Source organism: Ruditapes philippinarum, unplaced genomic scaffold (assembly GCF_026571515.1).
Source record: "Ruditapes philippinarum isolate M1 unplaced genomic scaffold, ASM2657151v2 ctg1142_1_1_1_1, whole genome shotgun sequence".
Taxonomy (NCBI): Eukaryota; Metazoa; Mollusca; class Bivalvia; order Venerida; family Veneridae; genus Ruditapes; species Ruditapes philippinarum.
Genome location: NW_026856769.1, coordinates 330,439 through 350,670, shown reverse-complemented (window position 1 = coordinate 350,670; position 20,232 = coordinate 330,439). Strand labels below are relative to the sequence as shown.

General features: G+C 32.9%; 1 protein-coding gene across 1 annotated transcript; it reads left to right on the top strand.

The window, feature by feature from the left end:
- The first annotated feature begins 360 nt into the window (after positions 1-360).
- On the top strand, positions 361-18,276 carry LOC132747658 (uncharacterized). Its single transcript, XM_060737102.1, has 6 exons — positions 361-435; positions 2,572-3,146; positions 7,616-7,774; positions 8,208-8,408; positions 16,207-16,276; positions 17,458-18,276. The coding sequence occupies exons 2-6, from the start codon at positions 2,580-2,582 to the stop codon at positions 18,144-18,146; spliced, it is 1,686 nt and encodes a 561-aa protein (XP_060593085.1). The 5' UTR covers positions 361-435; positions 2,572-2,579; the 3' UTR covers positions 18,147-18,276.
- Positions 18,277-20,232: the final 1,956 nt, after the last annotated feature.

The following is a 20,232-nucleotide window of genomic DNA, read 5'->3' as shown; positions in this document are numbered from 1 at the left end:
TATTGTAATTTTTTTAACCAAAACAAAATGCCGAGGCCATTATCATACTTAATTTTATTGCATTAAGAACACATTTACGGAAACGCTATATAATTTTATGTAAATCATTATATAATACATTTTACCATTGAGCTTTTTAGTTAATATTGAAAATAAATCAAAACAAAATCTATTATTTTTCTAAAAGTCCAAAGTTTTCATGCTATTTTTGTCTAATTATTTAGAAAATTAGAAATCTATATAGCCATAGAGGGAAAATAAATTTTACTGGTAAGTGAAGGACAATATTTAGTGTTGTGAGACCTTTTTACTGAGGACAATATTTAGTGTTGTGAGGCATTTAAAAATCGCGCATGCGCTGTAAATTTGAGGAAAATATCAATATGGCGGAGGTTAGTCCGGGATAAGATTTTCTTAAAATTTGAAGAAATTGGTGTAAGTACCTTTTAAATCTTGTAGCCGTTATGTTACATATTTTATACTGAAACGAAATGATTACTTCATGAAACAGATATAACTAATGTGCCAACACAAATTATAAAAATCTAACAATTAAAAACGAAAGTAGATTTATGAAAAACTGGGGGAATTTCAACATTAGGCTAATAATTATAGATGTTTTCAAATGGAAAGGTAACACCCATTTATTAAGCATTTGTAAATCATGTTTTTTATCTGAAATTATAATTTTGATGAATACTTTATTAAACTAATTTTATTAGGATTTGATAATTTACCAAAAGGTGTTTGGTGAAAACGAAAGTAGAAATTTTTAAAAACCAATTATTGACCTTTTCGAAAACATAGCTAAACACCGTTTTCCGGTATGTTACCGTTTTAGCTCTAAATAAAGTACTTAACACAGTTACGTGATATTTCTATTTTTCTATCATTATTTAACCGTTTAAGCTGAAGAAAATTGATGTTTTTGAAAATTATTAATATTCCTTTAATATCTTTTGCAAATTATTTAAAAAAATAAATTGTTTATAATGAAAATCAATAAAATTCAAACAGACGTGGTGGAATCTTCCATAATAAATAAGGTTATTTTCTGCGTAAACTTGTGTATTTACTTTTTTTTGTATGGTATTATTAAACAATGATATTTAATTATTTTTATATAAAGAAATAACTGTTTTATTTCAATTTAATTTTAAAAAGGCCGAAAACATCGAGTTCGCTATAACACGCTATTAGGCGAATTCCCCAGAGCTATGTACAGAAAGTACCGGAAAACGGCGTTTAGCTAGGTTTTAGAATTCGTGAATTCCGTTCCTTAATTATTTCAGACCTTAATCTAACCAGTTTCTGGCCTCAATTTAACCAATAATTAACATTAATGTAACTAAAATTTGTCCATAATCTGACAAAATTCAGACATTCTGAAAAGTGCCACATACGTGCATAGGTATATCTGTCCTTATTTTATTAAATCTATATACATGTTTATAATATAAACAAGGCATACAAGTTGTGGCCTCCCATTACCAGCACGGGTTCGTAAAAAGCATTTACATGTAACGGAGTGGTGAAACAGGAAGTCATTTGAGTGTCGGACTTCTTTGGTAGGGAATACAAATGTGTAAACATCAAAGATTGGCAGATTCTTTTGAAGAGCAGACTAGTCAATTGTCAGAGGTCATCATGTGTGTAAATTTTGAGTATGTTATTTAAGTTGGAAACATTATATCTCATTTATTTATTGATGGCATCATGCTACTTTGTTGGCGAGTGTTTTCTTGTATTTTCGCACAATTGAATATTGACAGTCTGCAATGAATTTCTTTAAAGTTTAAAATTTTAAAACAGGTGGCAATTATCTGCCCTTCAGAAATTTAGGGAGACAAATGCTCGGTGTGTTATTTGTTTTCAGACGTACATTATGTATTTTAGTAAATTACCGCGGGTAATAAATTGATCATTGGTCACCCAAGAGAGCAGAATGAACCTGCAATATTTCACAGTGATCAACAGTGACGATATTCCGCAGAACAAATTGCACCCGATGATCGGGTGATAATGGAAAGTCAAAACTGTAGCGGGGACGTTGCCGTGACAATCCAACTGTAAAATAATCGCAGGGATTGACAGACTTTAGTTAATTGTTTAAGCTGTACTGTGCATTTATGGAAAGTAGATTTATAATTGATATTGAGATATGTTTCTTATTCCTTATTGGTTTATAAAGTTTCCTTGCTTATAATTCCAAAGAAAAAAAGACACAAAAAATGTCTCGAGATCAGACATCTAACATGTCTTCCAAGTTCTACTTTAGACGTAGAAATGGTTGAATTGATTTTGGCCGCTCAATGAGGAACAATTAATATCTACTTCTGTATTATGGGATGACTGTTTCTATAGATGAGCAAACTGGGGCCAATATGGCCCTCTAGTGATAGAAGCAATGCCTTCATTGTATGTCAAAGTTCATGGTCCCTTAACTGGGGCCAGCTTTCAGGGCATGCATGTACAAGTGTTTGTGATCAGTCATCATGGTCATAGACAAATTAATAATGGTTTTCCTTGGATTCTTACAAATTGTAGCTAAAAATATTTCTTTTTTTCTAGAAATCAAGATGGCACATGAGATACATTTAAAGAACAACAAATACCGGCAGTGGGTTAAGGCTGGCCTAGGCTTGGGTTATCTTAAAGAGGGTCTTGCACCATTTTGTGATGACATAGGAAAACAGCAGCACCACGATATTATTAACCAAATACAACAAACAAAGACTCCTCAACCAAATGTACCATGTGGCACCTGTCAGATAACAACTCTCCAGCCAGATCATATCCGAGTCTCCAAAGGGATATGTCCCCTCAAACAAGATAAATGTAACTGTTGTTTTCCTAATAATAAGAGACCCTGTCCAAACAATGTATGTGGTGCCATCTATGACAGCATTATACAGTATCATGCATCAATACCACCGGCACCTTTTTGGAAAAACAGTGATGTCCAACAGTGGTCAACAAAACCGTGGGAGGTTTGCAAATGTTTTATAAATGCTCCTGGGTACAAGGACAAGACATCAGCAGTCGACACTGATTGCACTGGGTTGCTTCATGTTATCATAAATAACAAGTACTTTCATAGTCACATTGGATGCAATGTTACAGGACCAAACAATCTTTTTTCAAAGGTAACTAGATTTGTATACTATAATTATTAATGTTTATTTTAAATTTTGTAGAATATTAAGCTTTACTGTAATATTAAGTCTGTTAATTAAGTATAAAAGCAAAGGAGATTATTTTTACCTTGGTGCAGTTATTGGTTAACTCTTTATTATACCCCCAAAAATGAAGTTTGGGGGGTATATAGGAGTCACCCGGTGGTCGGTTGGTTGGTAGGTCCAGCGGTCTGTTGCATTTTCCTTGTCCGGAGCATAACTTGAAAACTAATAGTTGGAAGTCAATATAACTTCATACAATGGCTAAACTCATTGAGAGGAAGTGCAGTGCACAAGAACCATAATTCCATCTTGACTAATTACAGAGTTATTGCCCTTTGTTACTTTTCCTTGTCTGGAGCATAACTTGAAAACTAATGGTTGGAATTCAAAACAACTCCATACAATTGTCAGGCACAAAAAGGGGAAGTGCAGTGCACAAGAACCATAACTGTATCTAAAGTAATTACAGAGTTGTTTGCCCTTTGTTACTTTTCCATTGCTTTTTTTGTCCGGGCCATAACTGAAGACTAATGGTTGGAATTCAATATAATTTCATACAATGGTCAAGCACATTGAGAGGAAGTGCAGTGCACAAGAACCATAATTCTATCTTGACTGATTACAGAGTTACTGCCCTTTGTTACTTTTCCATGTCCAGAGCATGCCAAGTCTTATACATCGCAGATTAAGAGGGGACATGATTCAGACTTTCAAAATAGTAAAAGGCTTAGATGACTGTGTTTTTGAAAAAAAAATTCAGTTATTCGGCATCAACAATGCAGAAGGGGACATAATTTAAAACTAGAAATGCCTCGTAATAGAACAACTCATTGCCTACATCAGTTTTCAAGATGTGTAATTAAAACATGGAATAATTTGCCAAAAAATGTAGTAGACTCAAAAAGTGTTCATGAATTTAAAATAAAACTAGGCCAACACTGGACCGGAGACACTCCATATAAAGTTTAAAATGTTTATTGAAAAATTATGCTGTTAAAATTATACAGCAAAATACATTCAAACAACATCTCCTCTGAAACCATAAGGCAGAACACAATGAAATAATACAGGGATGTTCCTTGTATGAAGCCTGAACAAAGTTGTTCAAAGAATTCCATTCCATGCACAACTCTGTTTGCCATGGCAACCAAAACAAAAAAAACTTTAAACATCTTCTTCTTTAAAACCCAAAGAGCTAGAGTTTAGATATTTGGCATGAAACATTTTAGTGAGTGTCTATAAAGATTGTTCAAATAAAATCCCCGGGGTCAAAATTGGCCCCGCCCCAGGGGGTCATTGATTTTCCCTATATGCATATAGTAAAAACTTAAAAAAAATCTTCTTTTAAAGAACCCAAAGAGCTAGAGGTAAGATATTAAGCATGAAACATCTTCTAATGGGTGTCTACCAAGTTTGTTCAAATAAAAGCCCTGGGGTCAAAATTGGCCCTGCCCCAGGGGGTCATTGATTTTCCCTATATGCATATTATTAAGTAAAAACTTAAAAAAATCTTCTTTTAAAGAACCCAAAAAGCTAGAGCTAAGATATTAAGCATGAAACATTTTCTAATGAGTGTCTACCAAGTTTGTTCAATTAAAGCCCTGGGGTCAAAATTGATCCCGCCCCAGGGGGTCATTGAGTTTCCCTATATGCATATAGTAAAAACTTGAAAATCTTCTTCTAAAAAAACCCAAAGAGCTAGAGCTTAGATATTTGGCATGAAACATGTTATAATTGATGTCTACCAAGTTTTTTCAAAGAAAAGCCCTGGGGGGGAAATTTACTCCGCCCCAGTGGGTCATATATTTTCCCTATATGCATATAGTAAAAACTTAAAAAAAAATCTTTTAAAGAACCCAAAGAGCTAGAGCTAAGATATTTAGCATGAAACATCTTCTCATGGGTGTCTACCAAGTGTGTTCAAATAAAAGCCCGGGGGTCAAAATTGGCCCTGCCCCAGGGGGTCATTGATTTTCCCAACATGCATATAGTAAAAACTTAAAAAAATCTTCTTTTAAAGAACCCAAAGAGCTAGAGGTAAGATATTAAGCATGAAACATCTTCTAATGAGTGTCTACCAAGATTGTTCTAATAAAAGCCCTGGGGTCAAAACTGGCCCCGCCCCAGGGGGTCATTGATTTACCCTATATGTGTATAGTAAAAACTTCTTCTTGTAAAAAACCTAAAGAGCTAGAGCTTAGATATTTGGCAGGAAACGTGTTATAATTGATGTATACCAAGTTTGTTCAAATAAAAGCCCTGGGGTCAAAATTGGCCCCGCCCCAGGGGGTCATTGATTTTCCCTATATGCATATAGTAAAAACTTTTAACATGTAAAAAATCTTCTTTTAAAGAACCCAAAGAGCTAAAGCTAAGATATTTAGCATAAAACATGTTCTAATAGATGTCTATATGCATAGATAGTAAAAACTTGAAAATCTTTTTCTAAAAAAACCCAAAAAGCTAGAGCTTAGATATTTAACATGAAACATGTTATAAATGATGTCTACCAAGTTTGTTCAAATAAAAGCCCTGGGGGAAATTAGCCCCGCCCCAGGGGGTCATTGATTTTCCCTATATGCATATAGTAAAAACTTTAAAAAAAATCTTTAAAAGAACCCAAAGAGCTAGAGCTAAGATATTTAGCATGAAACATCTTCTAATGGTTGTCTACCAATTTTGTTAAAAAAAAAAGCTCTGGGGTCAAAATTGGCCCTGCCCCAGGGGGTCATTGATTTTCCCTATATGCATATAGTAAAAACTTATAACATGTAAAAAATCTTCTTTTAAAGAACCCAAAGAGCTAAAGCTAAGATATTGAGCATAAAACATGTTCTAATAAATGTCTACCAAGTTTGTTCAAATAAGAGCCCTGGGGTCAAAATTGGCTCGCCCGGGCTGACATTGATTTTCCTTATATATGTGTATAGCAAAATTTTAAAAGTCTTCTTTGAAAAAAACCCGTATAGCTAGAGTTTAGATATTAAGCATGAAACATTTTCTAGTAAGTATCTACAAAGATTGTTCAAATAAAAGCCCTTGGGTCAAAACTGGCCCTGCCCCAGGTGTGTCATTGTTTTTAACTATATGTGTAAAGAAAAAAACTGGACCAGCTAGACCTTAGATGTTAAGCATGAAATATCTTCTAATGGGTGTCTACCAAGTTTGTTCAAATAAAAGCCCTTGGGTTTAAACTGGCCCCGTTCCGGGGGCTATATACAGGTGAGCGACTTCAGGGCCATCATGGCCCTCTTGTTTCTTGTCCAGAGCATAACTTGAAATTTACTAGTTGGAATTCAATACTATTTCATACAATGGTCAAGTATATTGAGAGGAAGCACAGTGTACAGAAATCATAACTCTTTATGTCTTTCTAGACTTATTTAAAGTTTTTGCCTTTTGTTACTTTTTATTGTCCTGTGCATAACTTGAAGATTAATGGTTGGAAATCAATGAAACTTCATACAATGGTCAAGGCAGTGAGATGAAGTGCAGTACACAAGAACCATAACTCTATTTGGAATAATTACAGTTATTGCCCTTTGTTACTTTTTTGTCCTGTGCATAACTTGAAAACTTGTTGTTGGAATTCAATACAACTTCATACAATGGTCAAGTGCAATGAGAGGAAGTGAAGTGTTCAATAACCATAACTCCAGGAGTTATTGCCCTTTGTTCCTTTTCCTTATCTTTCTGGACTTATTGCAGAGTAATTCAATAAAACTTTATCAATAGCCAACCACATTGAAAGGAAATGCAATATACAAGAACCACAACTATCTTTAATTGCCCACAACCATAAATGTATTTCAATTGTTTTACAAGGTATTCTTTTACTAGTAACATCCTCATTTCCGAAGCAGTCTTGCAGGGGTATTAATCACATTTAGTGATAGTTCTCGTTGAATTTTTATAAGAGTTTACCCATTACCGCACTAAGATGAAATTATATCCATATAACTATGAGGTTAATGCAGTTTAATTTTGCAAGAGAAATGATTTGCAACAAGTGAATAATGATTCAAAATTGTTACGCATAAAGTTGTATTCTTAAATATATTTCAGCAATACAATCTTTTCGCTAGCTCTAATTTTTGTGGGAAGGAAACAAAAACAATTTCTTTTTTAAGCATCACTGTAAATTGTACAGAAGTAGGTTATTTGTGCTATATAAGTACATTATGTAAATGCAACACGTTAATTATACCATAACTTCAGTAAAATAATTATAAAATTTATCAAAAAAAACATTTCTATTCCATTTGCTTTTATATAATCTTCAGTTTAAACACAATAATAATAATGATTATTATGGTAAGTATTTTAAAGTAACTATTTTATTAAAGTTTTAATTCTCAACTTAGGAATTGTGTTTAGTCTCATTGCTGAACACTGTATTTATGTGAATGTTGTATTATTTGTTTTCTGTATATTAGGTACGGCAGTATCGAAACGAAATTTTTCACTCTAGCTCTATGGAGTTAGAGGAGAGCAAGGCTAATTGTTATATCGATGACATGATAGCTGTTCTACAAGATGCTAAAGAACTTGTACATCGACAAGATGCACAACAAGCTGTCGGAAAACTTCAAGATGTAAGTGTACATAAAGAATTATATTTGAAATCTTTAAGTTGTAATAATTTAAAATAAGCTCAGCTCTAAATTCAGGTAAATTTATGATAATAGAATAAAATGCTTTAATTTGTTTCATTATAATCAAATTTAAATAACAACTGCCTTAAATTAACTTTTATCAATGAAATCAAGTAAAAATACCTACAAAATGTAAATATATAAATGCATATCTTAGTTTTTAAGTTTTAGGTTAAAGAAGGAAAAAATAAAAATAGAAAAATAGTCCGTAAATCCTGCCTTGATTTGAGAAGTCATAACATAAAGTAAGAGAGTAAAGATTAAAGAAAAATTGAGATGATTTTGAAAAATAGAGTTTGACCTTATATATGATATGTTATAAATATAATAAATCACATAGCAGCTACATTTGAAAATTGTTTCTTGTTATAAGCTGAAGAGGAAGGAATTTATTATTACCACTGAAAACTTTAAAGAAATTCTGACTCAAATCAAAGAAAATGCTGCAACAAAAGAGGAATATGAGGAGCTCAAACATAAATTTTCTGAACTAAAAGCACAGATGTCGGAAGCTGAGAAAGAACGTACAGAGTTGAAAAGAAAATTTACTGTTCTTGAGACAAAGCAGAAAGAGGTAGAATGTGTTCAATTGTTTGTTTCCATTTGATATACCAGAACAATGTATTACTGTTTGTTTCCAGTTGATATGCCGGCAGTGCATTGTATTACTGTTTGTTTCCAGTTGATATACCAGTGCATTGTATTACTGTTTGTTTCCAGTTGATATATACCAGTGCATTGTATTACTGTTTGTTTCTGGTTGATATACCAGTGCATTGTATTACTGTTTGTTTCTGGTTGATATACCAGTGCATTGTATTACTGTTTGTTTCTGGTTGATATACCAGTACATGTATTACTGTTTGTTTCTGGTTGATATACCAGTGCATTGAATTACTGTTTGTTTCTGGTTGATATACCAGTGCATTGTATTACTGTTTGTTTCTGGTTGATATACCAGTGCATTGTATTACTGTTTGTTTCTGGTTGATATACCAGTGCATTGTATTACTGTTTGTTTCTGGTTGATATACCAGAACAATGTTTTACTGTTTGTTTTCGGTTGATATACCAGTGCATTGTATTAGTGTCTGTTATCCCCCGCCGATGGAATCGGGAGGGGGATATAGTTTTGGCGTTGTCGGTCCGTTCTTCTGTCCGTTCTTCTGTCCGTCCGCACTCGCAGGAGAGTAATTATGTGGCTATAGGGACAATAGGTAACTGTTCTTTCTCTTTGATGTCATTCATTCCGTAATGCTTTTATGTGGCTATTTTCTTTTGTGTGGCTAAAAAGAACAATAGAGAGAACAATAGAGTAGCCACATAATTACTGTCCTGTGAGAACGTCCGTCCTTCCGTCCATCCGTCCATCCAAATTTCGTTTCCGGAGTAGTTCTCTGCAACTACTGACTGGAATTCAATGAGACTTTATGGGAATCATCAATATCATTAGGAGATGAGCATATCTTCGGCTTGTTCCGGTCCGACACTTTAACTCAGAGTTATGGCCCTTGATTATTTATGCATTATGCATATAGAGTAAAAATCGTTTCCGCGCTATTTCTCTGCTACTACTGGCTGGAATTCAACAAAACTTTATGGGAACCTTCAATATCAAGAGGGGATAAGCATATCTTCGTCTTGTTCCGATCCGACACTTTAACTCAGAGTTATGGCCCTTGAATAGTTATGCAGTATGCATATAGAGCAAAAATTATTTCCGCGCTACTTCTCTGCAACTACTGGTTGGAATTCAACAAAACTTTATGATAGCCTATAATACCAAAAGGATAGGCGCATATCGTCACCTTGTTTGGGTCAGGCACTTTAACTCAGAGTTATGGCTCTTGATTAGTTATGCAGTATGCATATAGAGCAAAAATCGTTTCCGCGCTACTTCTCTGCAACTACTTGTTGGAATTCAAAAAAACTTTTTGGGAACCTTCAATACCAAGAGAAGATGCGCATATCATTGCCTTGTTGGGGTCAGACATTTTAACTCAGAGCTATGGCCTTTGATTAGTTATGCAGTATGCATATAGAAAAATATTTGTTTCTGCACTACTTTTCTGCAACTTCTGGCTGGAATTCAATGAAACTTTATTTGAACCTTCAAAACCAAGAGAAGATGCGCATATCGTCGCCTTGTTCGGATCAGACATTTTTACTTTGAGTTATGGCCCTTGATAACGTATGCAGTATACAACCAGAGCAATAATCCTTTCCGTGCTACTTCTTTGTAACTACTGGCTGGAATTCAATGAAACTTTATGGGATACGAAGAGGAGATGTGCATATAGTAGCCTTGTTTCGGTCAGACACTTATAACTCAGATTTATGGCCCTTGATTAGTTATGCAGTATGTAAACATCTCATTGGCATTTCCAGATATTACTATTTAACACAGAATTATGGCCCTGTTATTGCCCTGAATATTTATCAAGTTCAAAGAATATTACTGTTTATGCCATGATAAATATATAAATAAAGCCTTATGTCTTCAGTTGTTGTGTTAGTAATAACCAGTACTCGGCGGGGGATATAAATTCAACGACTTTGCTTGTTTCCGATTGATATGCCAACAGCGCATTGTATTACTGTTTGTTTCAGGTTGATATGCCGGCAGTGCATTGTATTACTGTTTGTTTCTGGTTGATATACCAGTGCATTGTATTCCTGTTTGGTTTCAGGTTGATATACAAGTGCATTGTATTACTGTTTGTTTCCGGTTGATATACCAGTGCATTGTATTCCTGTTTGTTTCTGGTTGAAATACCAGTGCATTGTATTACTGTTTGTTTCCAGTTGATATATACCAGTGCATTGTATTACTGTTTGTTTTCATTTGATATATACCAGAACAATGTATTACTGTTTGTTTCCGGTTGATAAACCAGTGCATTGTATTACCGTTTGTTTCCGGTTGATATACCAGTGCATTGTATTACTGTTTGTTTCTGGTTAATATACTGGTACATGTATTACTGTTTGTTTCTGGTTTATATACCGGTGCATGTATTACTGTTTGTTTCCGGTTGATATACTGTTACATGTATTATTGTGTGTTTCTGGTTGATATACCGGTGCATGTATAATACTGTTTGTTTCTGGTTGATATACCGCAAATGTATTACTGTTTGTTTCCGATTGATATACCGGTGCATGTTTTACTGTTTGTTTCCGGTTAATATACTGGTGCATGTACAAGTATAACTGTTTGTTTCCGGTTGATATACCGGTACATGTATTACTGTTTGTTTCCGGTTGATATACCGGTACATGTGTTACTGTTTGTTTCTGTTTGATATACTGGTACATGTATTACTGTTTGTTTCTGGTTGATATACTTGTACATGTATTACTGTTTGTTTCTGGTTGATATACCGGTACATGTATTACTGTTTTTTTCTGGTTGATATATCGGTACATGTATTACTGTTTTTTTCTGGTTGATATACCAGTGCATTGTATTACTGTTTGTTTCTGGTTGATATACCAGTGCATGTGTTACTGTTTGTTTCTGGTTGAAATACTGGTACATGTATTACTGTTTGTTTCTGGTTGATAAACCAGTACATGTGTTACTGTTTGTTTCTGGTTGATATACCGGTACATGAATTACTGTTTGTTTCTGGTTGATATACCGGTACATGTGTTACTGTTTGTTTCTGTTTGATATACTGGTACATGTATTACTGTTTGTTTCTGTTTGATATACTTGTACATGTATTACTGTTTGTTTCTGGTTGATATACCAGTGCATTGTATTACTGTTTTTTTCTGGTTGATATACCGGTACATGTATTACTGTTTGTTTCTGGTTGATATACCAGTGCATGTTTTACTGTTTGTTTCTGGTTGAAATACTGGTACATGTATTACTGTTTGTTTCTGGTTGATATACCGGTACATGAATAACTGTTTGTTTCTGGTTGATATACAGGTACATGTTTTATGTTTGTTTCCGGTTGATATACCGGTACATGTATTACTGTTTGTTTTCGGTTGATAAACCAGTACATGTGTTACTGTTTGTTTCTGGTTGATATACCGGTACATGAATTACTGTTTGTTTCTGGTTGATATACCGGTACATGTGTTACTGTTTGTTTCTGTTTGATATACTGGTACATGTATAACTGTTTGTTTCTGGTTGATATACGGGTACATGAATAACTGTTTGTTTCTGGTTGATATACAGGTACATGTTTTATGTTTGTTTCCGGTTGATATACCGGTACATGTATTACTGTTTGTTTTCGGTTGATAAACCAGTACATGTGTTACTGTTTGTTTCTGGTTGATATACCGGTACATGAATTACTGTTTGTTTCTGGTTGATATACCGGTACATGTGTTACTGTTTGTTTCTGTTTGATATACTGGTACATGTATTGCTGTTTGTTTCTGTTTGATATACTTGTACATGTATTACTGTTTGTTTCTGGTTGATATACCGGTACATGAATAACTGTTTGTTTCTGGTTGATATACAGGTACATGTTTTATGTTTGTTTCTGGTTGATATACCAGTACATGTATTACTGTTTGTTTCTGGTTGATATACCGGTTCATGTATTACTGTTTGTTTCTGCTTGATATACTGGTACATGTATTACTGTTTATTTTCGGTTGATATACTGGTACATGTTTTACTGCTTGTTTCTGGTTGATATACAGATACATGTATTACTGTTTGTTTCTGCTTGATATACTGTACATGTATTACTGTTTTGTTTCTGGTTGATATACTGGTACATGTATTACTGTTTATTTTCGGTTGATATACTGGTACATGTTTTTACTGCTTGTTTCTGGTTGATATACCAGTGCATTGTATTACTGTTTGTTTCTGCTTGATATACTGGTACATGTATTACTGTTTATTTTCGGTTGATATACTGGTACATGTTTTACTGCTTGTTTCTGGTTGATATACAGATACATGTATTACTGTTTGTTTCTGCTTGATATACTGGTACATGTATTACTGTTTGTTTCTGGTTGATATACTGGTACATGTATTACTGTTTATTTTCGGTTGATATACTGGTACATGTTTTACTGCTTGTTTCTGGTTGATATACCAGTGCATTGTATTACTGTTTGTTTCTGGTTGATATACTGGTACATGTATTACTGTTTGTTTCTGGTTGATATACTGGTACATGTATTACTGTTTATTTTCGGTTGATATACTGGTACATGTTTTACTGCTTGTTTCTGGTTGATATACCAGTGCATTGTATTACTGTTTGTTTCTGCTTGATATACTGGTACATGTATTACTGTTTATTTTCGGTTGATATACTGGTACATGTTTTACTGCTTGTTTCTGGTTGATATACCCGTGCATTGTATAACTGTTTGTTTCTGGTTGATATACCGGTACATGTATTACTGTTTGTTTCTGCTTGATATACTGGTACATGTATTACTGTTTATTTTCGGTTGATATACTGGTACATGTTTTACTGCTTGTTTCTGGTTGATATACCAGTGCATTGTATTACTGTTTGTTTCTGGTTGATATACCGGTACATGTATTACTGTTTGTTTCTGCTTGATATACTGGTACATGTATTACTGTTTATTTTCGGTTGATATACTGGTACATGTTTTACTGCTTGTTTCTGGTTATTATATACAGATGAATGTATTACTGTTGGCTGGTCTGTGTCCATGCTGGTCGCAAACCCATTATATTGGTTTTGTCGTTATGCGGCTCAAATTAAATTGAAACGATGCAAGCTTAAATTGACGGCATATGTATAATTAGAAGCAAAATTAAGCTGACAACCCCTTGAATATCGTTTTCGGAAATTTTCATTTTGTGTTTAATTGTGTTTAATTCATTTTCAACGGCATTTTAAAAAGAAACATGAAAATAGAATGTTGAATAGTTTGAAAAAAAAGTTGCATTTACATGTGTATGCATTCGACATCTTTCATATAATAATATATATCCTTTGAATAAAAGATATGTTATGCTCAACTTTCATTGAAATCTGAATATGTCAAATTATAATCAATGAACGAATAATAAGTTTCGTATAGGAAGCTGTGTTCCATATTACAAGTCAAGTTGGTCGTTTCTTTGGAGAAACTGATAATGACAGGTACTTAACTTCCTGTCCTTGAATTTTCCTATAGTTAGAGACATTTTTACAGACATTTGTTATTCATATGCAGCGATTATATTACATAAGATCTGAAATCTAAGTTACCGAGGAAATACAATATCGATCATTACCAAAATAAATGCCATCATGTTATATAATAGTTTCTCGTTGAAAAATTTTATGGCAAACCTTCAAAATATCCTAAACTGTTAAACCTAATGGCATCAGATTAATGATCATGATTAATGCTTCATGGACGTAGTTCGAAATATTTGTTAAGCTTAATTTGCCAATGATATATGATCACAATATCAATTTTAAGAAATACATAAAACAATACATTAAATAATGTTCTCTTTAGCTTACCTTTTCGCCAGTGTCAAAAAAACCTGCTGTTCTCACTTGCAATTTCTTGTCACAATCATACCTTACTAGATAGTGAGAGTGTCTCTTTGTCACCTGGCGCACAGCCATACTTATCGGCACAAAGCACTTATTATTAAAACACTTTTAAATCCAAGTTTATCGATTTGAAACAAAATGACAAACACTTTTTCAACACTAGTATGTCCAAGTCCTTTGGAACAAATAATAACAAACACGAATATTTACTTTAGAAATGCACAATTATAAAAATACACTGTCAGAGTTTAAAGCAGAATAAAGGAAGATATGAATGTTGTCGTATATAAGTGATCTGCCTGTGACACGCAGTTCTCAAATTACTCTTACTCAAAGCTTTCTTGGTTCTAACTATGAAATCTTACCTTTGAAATTTTAACACCTTGCTTTAATTAACATATCTGTGGACGTAAAATCGGCGAGAAAAAAGGCAACGATGACAACCAGTTCTCAAATTACATGTAATTAACACCTTTCTTTGTTTTTAAATATTCTTTGAAAATGTAGCACCTCGCTTGATAATTGTATTGAATACGAATTAAGTACAGATTTTTATTGCATTTGAACTAGACAAAAAGAGAAATATATTTATCACAAATATGTAAAGTATAGTATGGTTTATGTTAAATAGAACACAAAATCGCTATCCTTTTCACCTATCCTTTGCATACACACCTGAAAATAGAAATAATAATATAATACAATGTAATGGGACATCTTAAAATACTTGATAACATGTTTTGGATAATAACTTGTTAAGATAAAGTACAAGTGCCATGATATCGATTATGTATTTACGACAATTTTTTGACGAACTAAATATGAAAAATAACAAAAATGTAACAAATAACGTACGACATAAATTTAGTAAAAAAGGAAAAACAGTAAAAAATAAATATGTAAGTACATTACTTATTGACCGATTAAATTATGGATTTTCTCGGAGAACCTCCGAGTTAGCGCTTTTACACTCTCTAAAACTCCGCGATACCCGTTGCAGTTGTATCTCCGCGATTTAGGGAGTTGATTCGCGGAGAAGCAGAGATTTTTCTTATACGTCGATCGCGGAGGAAGCACAAAAAATGTACATTCCGCGCGAGCTGTACTGTACCTGTACATGTATTACTGTTTGTTTCTGTTTGATATACTGGTACATGTACTACTGTTTGTTTCTGTTTGATATACTTGTACATGTATTACTGTTTGTTTCTGGTTGATATACCGGTACATGAATGACTGTTTGTTTCTGACTGATATACCAGCACATGAATTACTGTTTGTTTCTGGTTGATAAACCGGGACATATGTTAATGTTTGTTTCTGGTTGATATACCGGTACATGTATTACTGTTTGTTTCTAGTTGATATACTGGTTCATGTATTACTGTTTGTTTTAAGTTGATATACCGGCACATGTTTTACTGTTTGTTTCTGGTTGATATACATGTACATGTGTAACTGTTTTGTTTCTGGTTGATATACCGGTTCATGTATTACTGTTTGTTTTTGGTTGATATACTGGTACATGTATAACTGTTTGTTTCTGGTTGATATACTGGTACATGTGTAACTGTTTTGTTTCTGGTTGATATACCGGTACATATGTTAATGTTTGTTTCTGGTTGATATACCGGTACATGTGTGACTGTTTAAACCTGTACATGTATTTTTGTATTACTGTAATCAACTTATCGAAGTTTGTCTCGTAGAAATTATACTGTATATTTGGAAGCTGTATGTTATACAAACGGACTGAATATACAAGTACATGTATTACTTTATACAATAAACATGTTTGAAAATTTAATAAACAAAACACAATTATTTGTATTATATTTTATGTTGTAGGAGATAAAAAAACTCAAGGTAGAAGATTCTCCTCAACTAAAACAATTACAATATGAAAAGGCTAAATCAGGTATGTTATATAGAATATGAAAAGGCACAATTGAATATGAAAAGGTTAAATTAGGTATGTTATATAGAATATGAAAAGGCACAATTGAATATGAAAAGGTTAAATTAGGTACATGTATGTTATATATAATATGAAGGGGTAAATTCAGGTTTGTTATATAGAATATGAAAAGGCTAAATCAGGTATGTTATATATAATATGAAGGGGTAAATTCAGGTTTGTTATATAGAATATGAAAAGGTTAAATTAGGTATGTTATATATAATATGAAGGGGTAAAATCAGGTATGTTATATATAATATGAAAAGGCTAAAACAGTAATGTCATATAGATAATGAAAAGGCATTTTGTTAAAAACAATACAGTCTTCGAAAATAAGTGCCAGTCCAAGGCCAGAGGCCACTAAATTTAGCACCGGTCCGGTGATTTAAGATTATTGCCAGGTTGGTAGTCTGAAAAAGAAAAATTTCATCAAAATAATGTGGCAGGGTTCTCAAAAAGATCAATTTTTAGCCTTTTTGCAAACAAAACCCACCAATTTCAGTCCTTAATTTACAAAACACAGCGAGGGAAGTCTAAATTGTATTTAGTAATGGAGGCCCCCATTTTTTTCTTGGATGTTTTTTGTACAGCACCGTACAGTTACGGAAATTAAGCCATTGGTTATCATGATCATTATTTAGCTATGATTTTGTGATAATTGAGTTATTAGTAATATATTTTATATGAAAGTCATTTGTTTGAAGCAAATTGTGTCATAAATTACGATTTCACCATTATACATGCAGTGTATTAAATAAATTGTTTACAAATAATAGTAAAGGGACAAAAACATTTATGACCTAGTAGGCTTACATAATTATGTAAGAATTACTTTTATCAAAACCTGTTATGTTTTTATCACCTTTATAGTAATTATGCATTTTCGTTATTCTAGATATCATTCATAGAATCAAAAAATATCTAAGCTTTTATTTTGTTTTGCTCACAATAACAATAACTTATATTTTTGTATTTAATTTATACTTTAACAAAACAACACTTACTACAAAATCATCATTTCAATATCTTGAGATTTCTCTAGATTGTCTGTATTTCACAAATTTCTTGTGAGGGAATCTTGATATATTTAGATTATTTGTAAGCATGTCTGATTGTATGGGCTGTTTAATAAATTTCAGATTGTCGTACTCAATTGATGGAACATTATTGCAGTGATGTACTTAAGGTATCAGCAATACCTTTACAACCAGATGAGGAAAATTATAACTTCAGTGACATTTATATAAGACCCACTATAACAAGCAAGATAGAAAAGAACAGAGGGGAGTCTGAGGAAAAAGAAATAGAGTCCATGTCAGAGATTTTCACAAAGAACAGGGAACCACAGAAATTTATTTATGTTGTTGGAGATGCAGGGTCTGGTAAGAGTAGTTTCTGTAAATATTTGATCAACTGTTGGTGTATGGCACACAGTGATGGACACAATGAAGATGATGAGTTTGAAGGAGTCAAGGAAATGAAGAAATTTGATTTTATGTTTTATATTTCTCTTAGACATAACATAAAGATCCGAAGTATCCAAGAAATGCTTGAAATGCGATATGATAAGATAAAAAATTTAACTAAACTTCTGGAAAATGATTCTAGAAAGATAATTATTTTGCTTGATGGTTTAGATGAATGGTCTTTTGACAGTGAGACTAGGAATGAGTTCCAGGCAGGCCTTCCGGAACGTGACTTTACAAAGAAATACACCATTGTCACTACATCACGGCCATGGAAAATTCACAGTTTGAGAGTAAGTAATAGAGAGATTCGTCAATTATTAAAATTAAAAGGGTTTGATGAAACACATGAAAAAAAATGATTAGGAAAACAATAACAGCATTGAACGAATCATTAGATCCTAAAGTGTGTGAACAAGAACTTGAGATACCGTCTGTGGTTGGCCTGAAACAGGTACCAATTATGCTGCAGCAATTGATTTGTCTATGGTGTGATGGTAAACTCGATAAAACGTCAAGGTGTGCTATTTATACTGGTATGTTAGAACTTTATTTCACCTGGAATATCAATAAAACTTTAGGAAGTAATACAGAATGTATGGAAAGTTCTCAGAATGTTGAACTCCCTCAGTATTTAACAGATGTAGAGATATGTAGATTAAATAGTCATCTTATATATTTTGTGTCACGCTTGGCTTATGAGACATTGTTCAATTATCCGAAGGATAAGTCCTTAACATTTGACAAATCTGTGTTTGATGGTCTGAAAATATCACAAGAAGTGCGAGAAACATGTCTGAAACTGGGAATTTTGACAGAAGATAAATGTCCTTCTTTTTCTGTATCCAAACCTAAAAGCTCATTGTTCTCTTTCATTCACAAATCAATGCAAGAATTTCTGGCTGCAGTGAATATTGGTATCAATGCAAAAATTGGTTTGTCACATAGTACAGGAAATGTTGAATTAGCCAAAAAGTGTATTGATGAGGTTTTTCAGAAATGTTCAACAGTAAATGACATATTAGAGCAGTCAAATGTTATCATTATGCTATCTGGTCTTGAACCTAGATTAGCAACACATGTTTCAAAATACATATATGATACTGTGTCGAAAGACTCTCGTGTTCAGGAATACAGGAGAACAATAAGTAGTAATCATAGTTGTATTACTGATATTCAAAATCTTATGTTTGATTCAATGGAAGAATTCAATGCAACATGTTGTATAGGAAATAATCCTGTATTTTATATAGGAGATTTAGTCCTTGATGAACAGGGTCAGTATTGTGATATTGTTTGTTCAAGTATTGACCAGAATCAAATTGTTCCTGACACTGTTCTATCTATTTATGTAGATGACATCAACACAAAAAATGTTAAATTTACAAAATATTTACCAATGTTTCATCAACTTGAAAACATTGCAATATCATATGGTGATGAATCACAAAGGTTATCAAGTACACTAAGTGATAGTACACATAGTAATGGACAGATGATTGATGAGGTGAATAATTGTGTTTCTGAGACAATTAAAGTAAACACTTCAAAATTAAAATCTCTGTCTCTTCTTGTCTTTTACACTGTCAAGCATTATCCAGTGTGTAGAACAGTTGTTAGTTACCTACCTAGTATGATCAATCTTGTAGCAATACGAATGAGTGGTATGAGGAGTATGATGAGAATGAGTAGTATATGTTCTATAACAATGAGTCATGATGATACTACTACATTTTGTAATTTTCTTGAGAGAACCAGTCATCTTGAACAAATACATCTTAGTTATGTTGCATGTAAGTGTATGAAGCAGCATGATGTAAATTTATCAAAACATCAACAACTTCAGTATCTTCATTTGTATAATACTGTTAGTGTGATAGATGCTGATACTACAAACCTTGAAATATTTAATTCTGCAACTTTGAAAAATAGTAATTATGAGAAAATATTTGATATTATTAGAAAATCTTACAAATTAAAAGAACTTGTTTTGTATGGAGAATATATCAATAAATCTCAATTATATCATACCAACATAACAAAGAGACTAGTCACAGTATTACCATTGTTACACAATCTCAGTAAGCTTGTGTTAGGGTGGTGTAGGTTAACTGACAAAATTATACAGTTACCTTTAGAGATGAAGAGTTTAAAGAACATTGAGCTTCATATGGTCATAATGAGTTTGACAACATGGCAGAAGTTTGTTGATAGTCTTCCTCATATTCCTCATACTGTAGATGTGTATGTAAAAAGCTGTTATATAACAGGAGATGGTGAGGAGTTTAATGATGATAGGTTTACATTGATATTACAAGGACTAGGAGGAGAGAAGGGAAAAGATGCTATACAGTATGTAAAAGATAAGGATCAATTATTTCATGTTAAACATGATGGTTATAACTTTGAATTTTCAACAAAAAAGTGATAAAGTATACAGGTGTTATT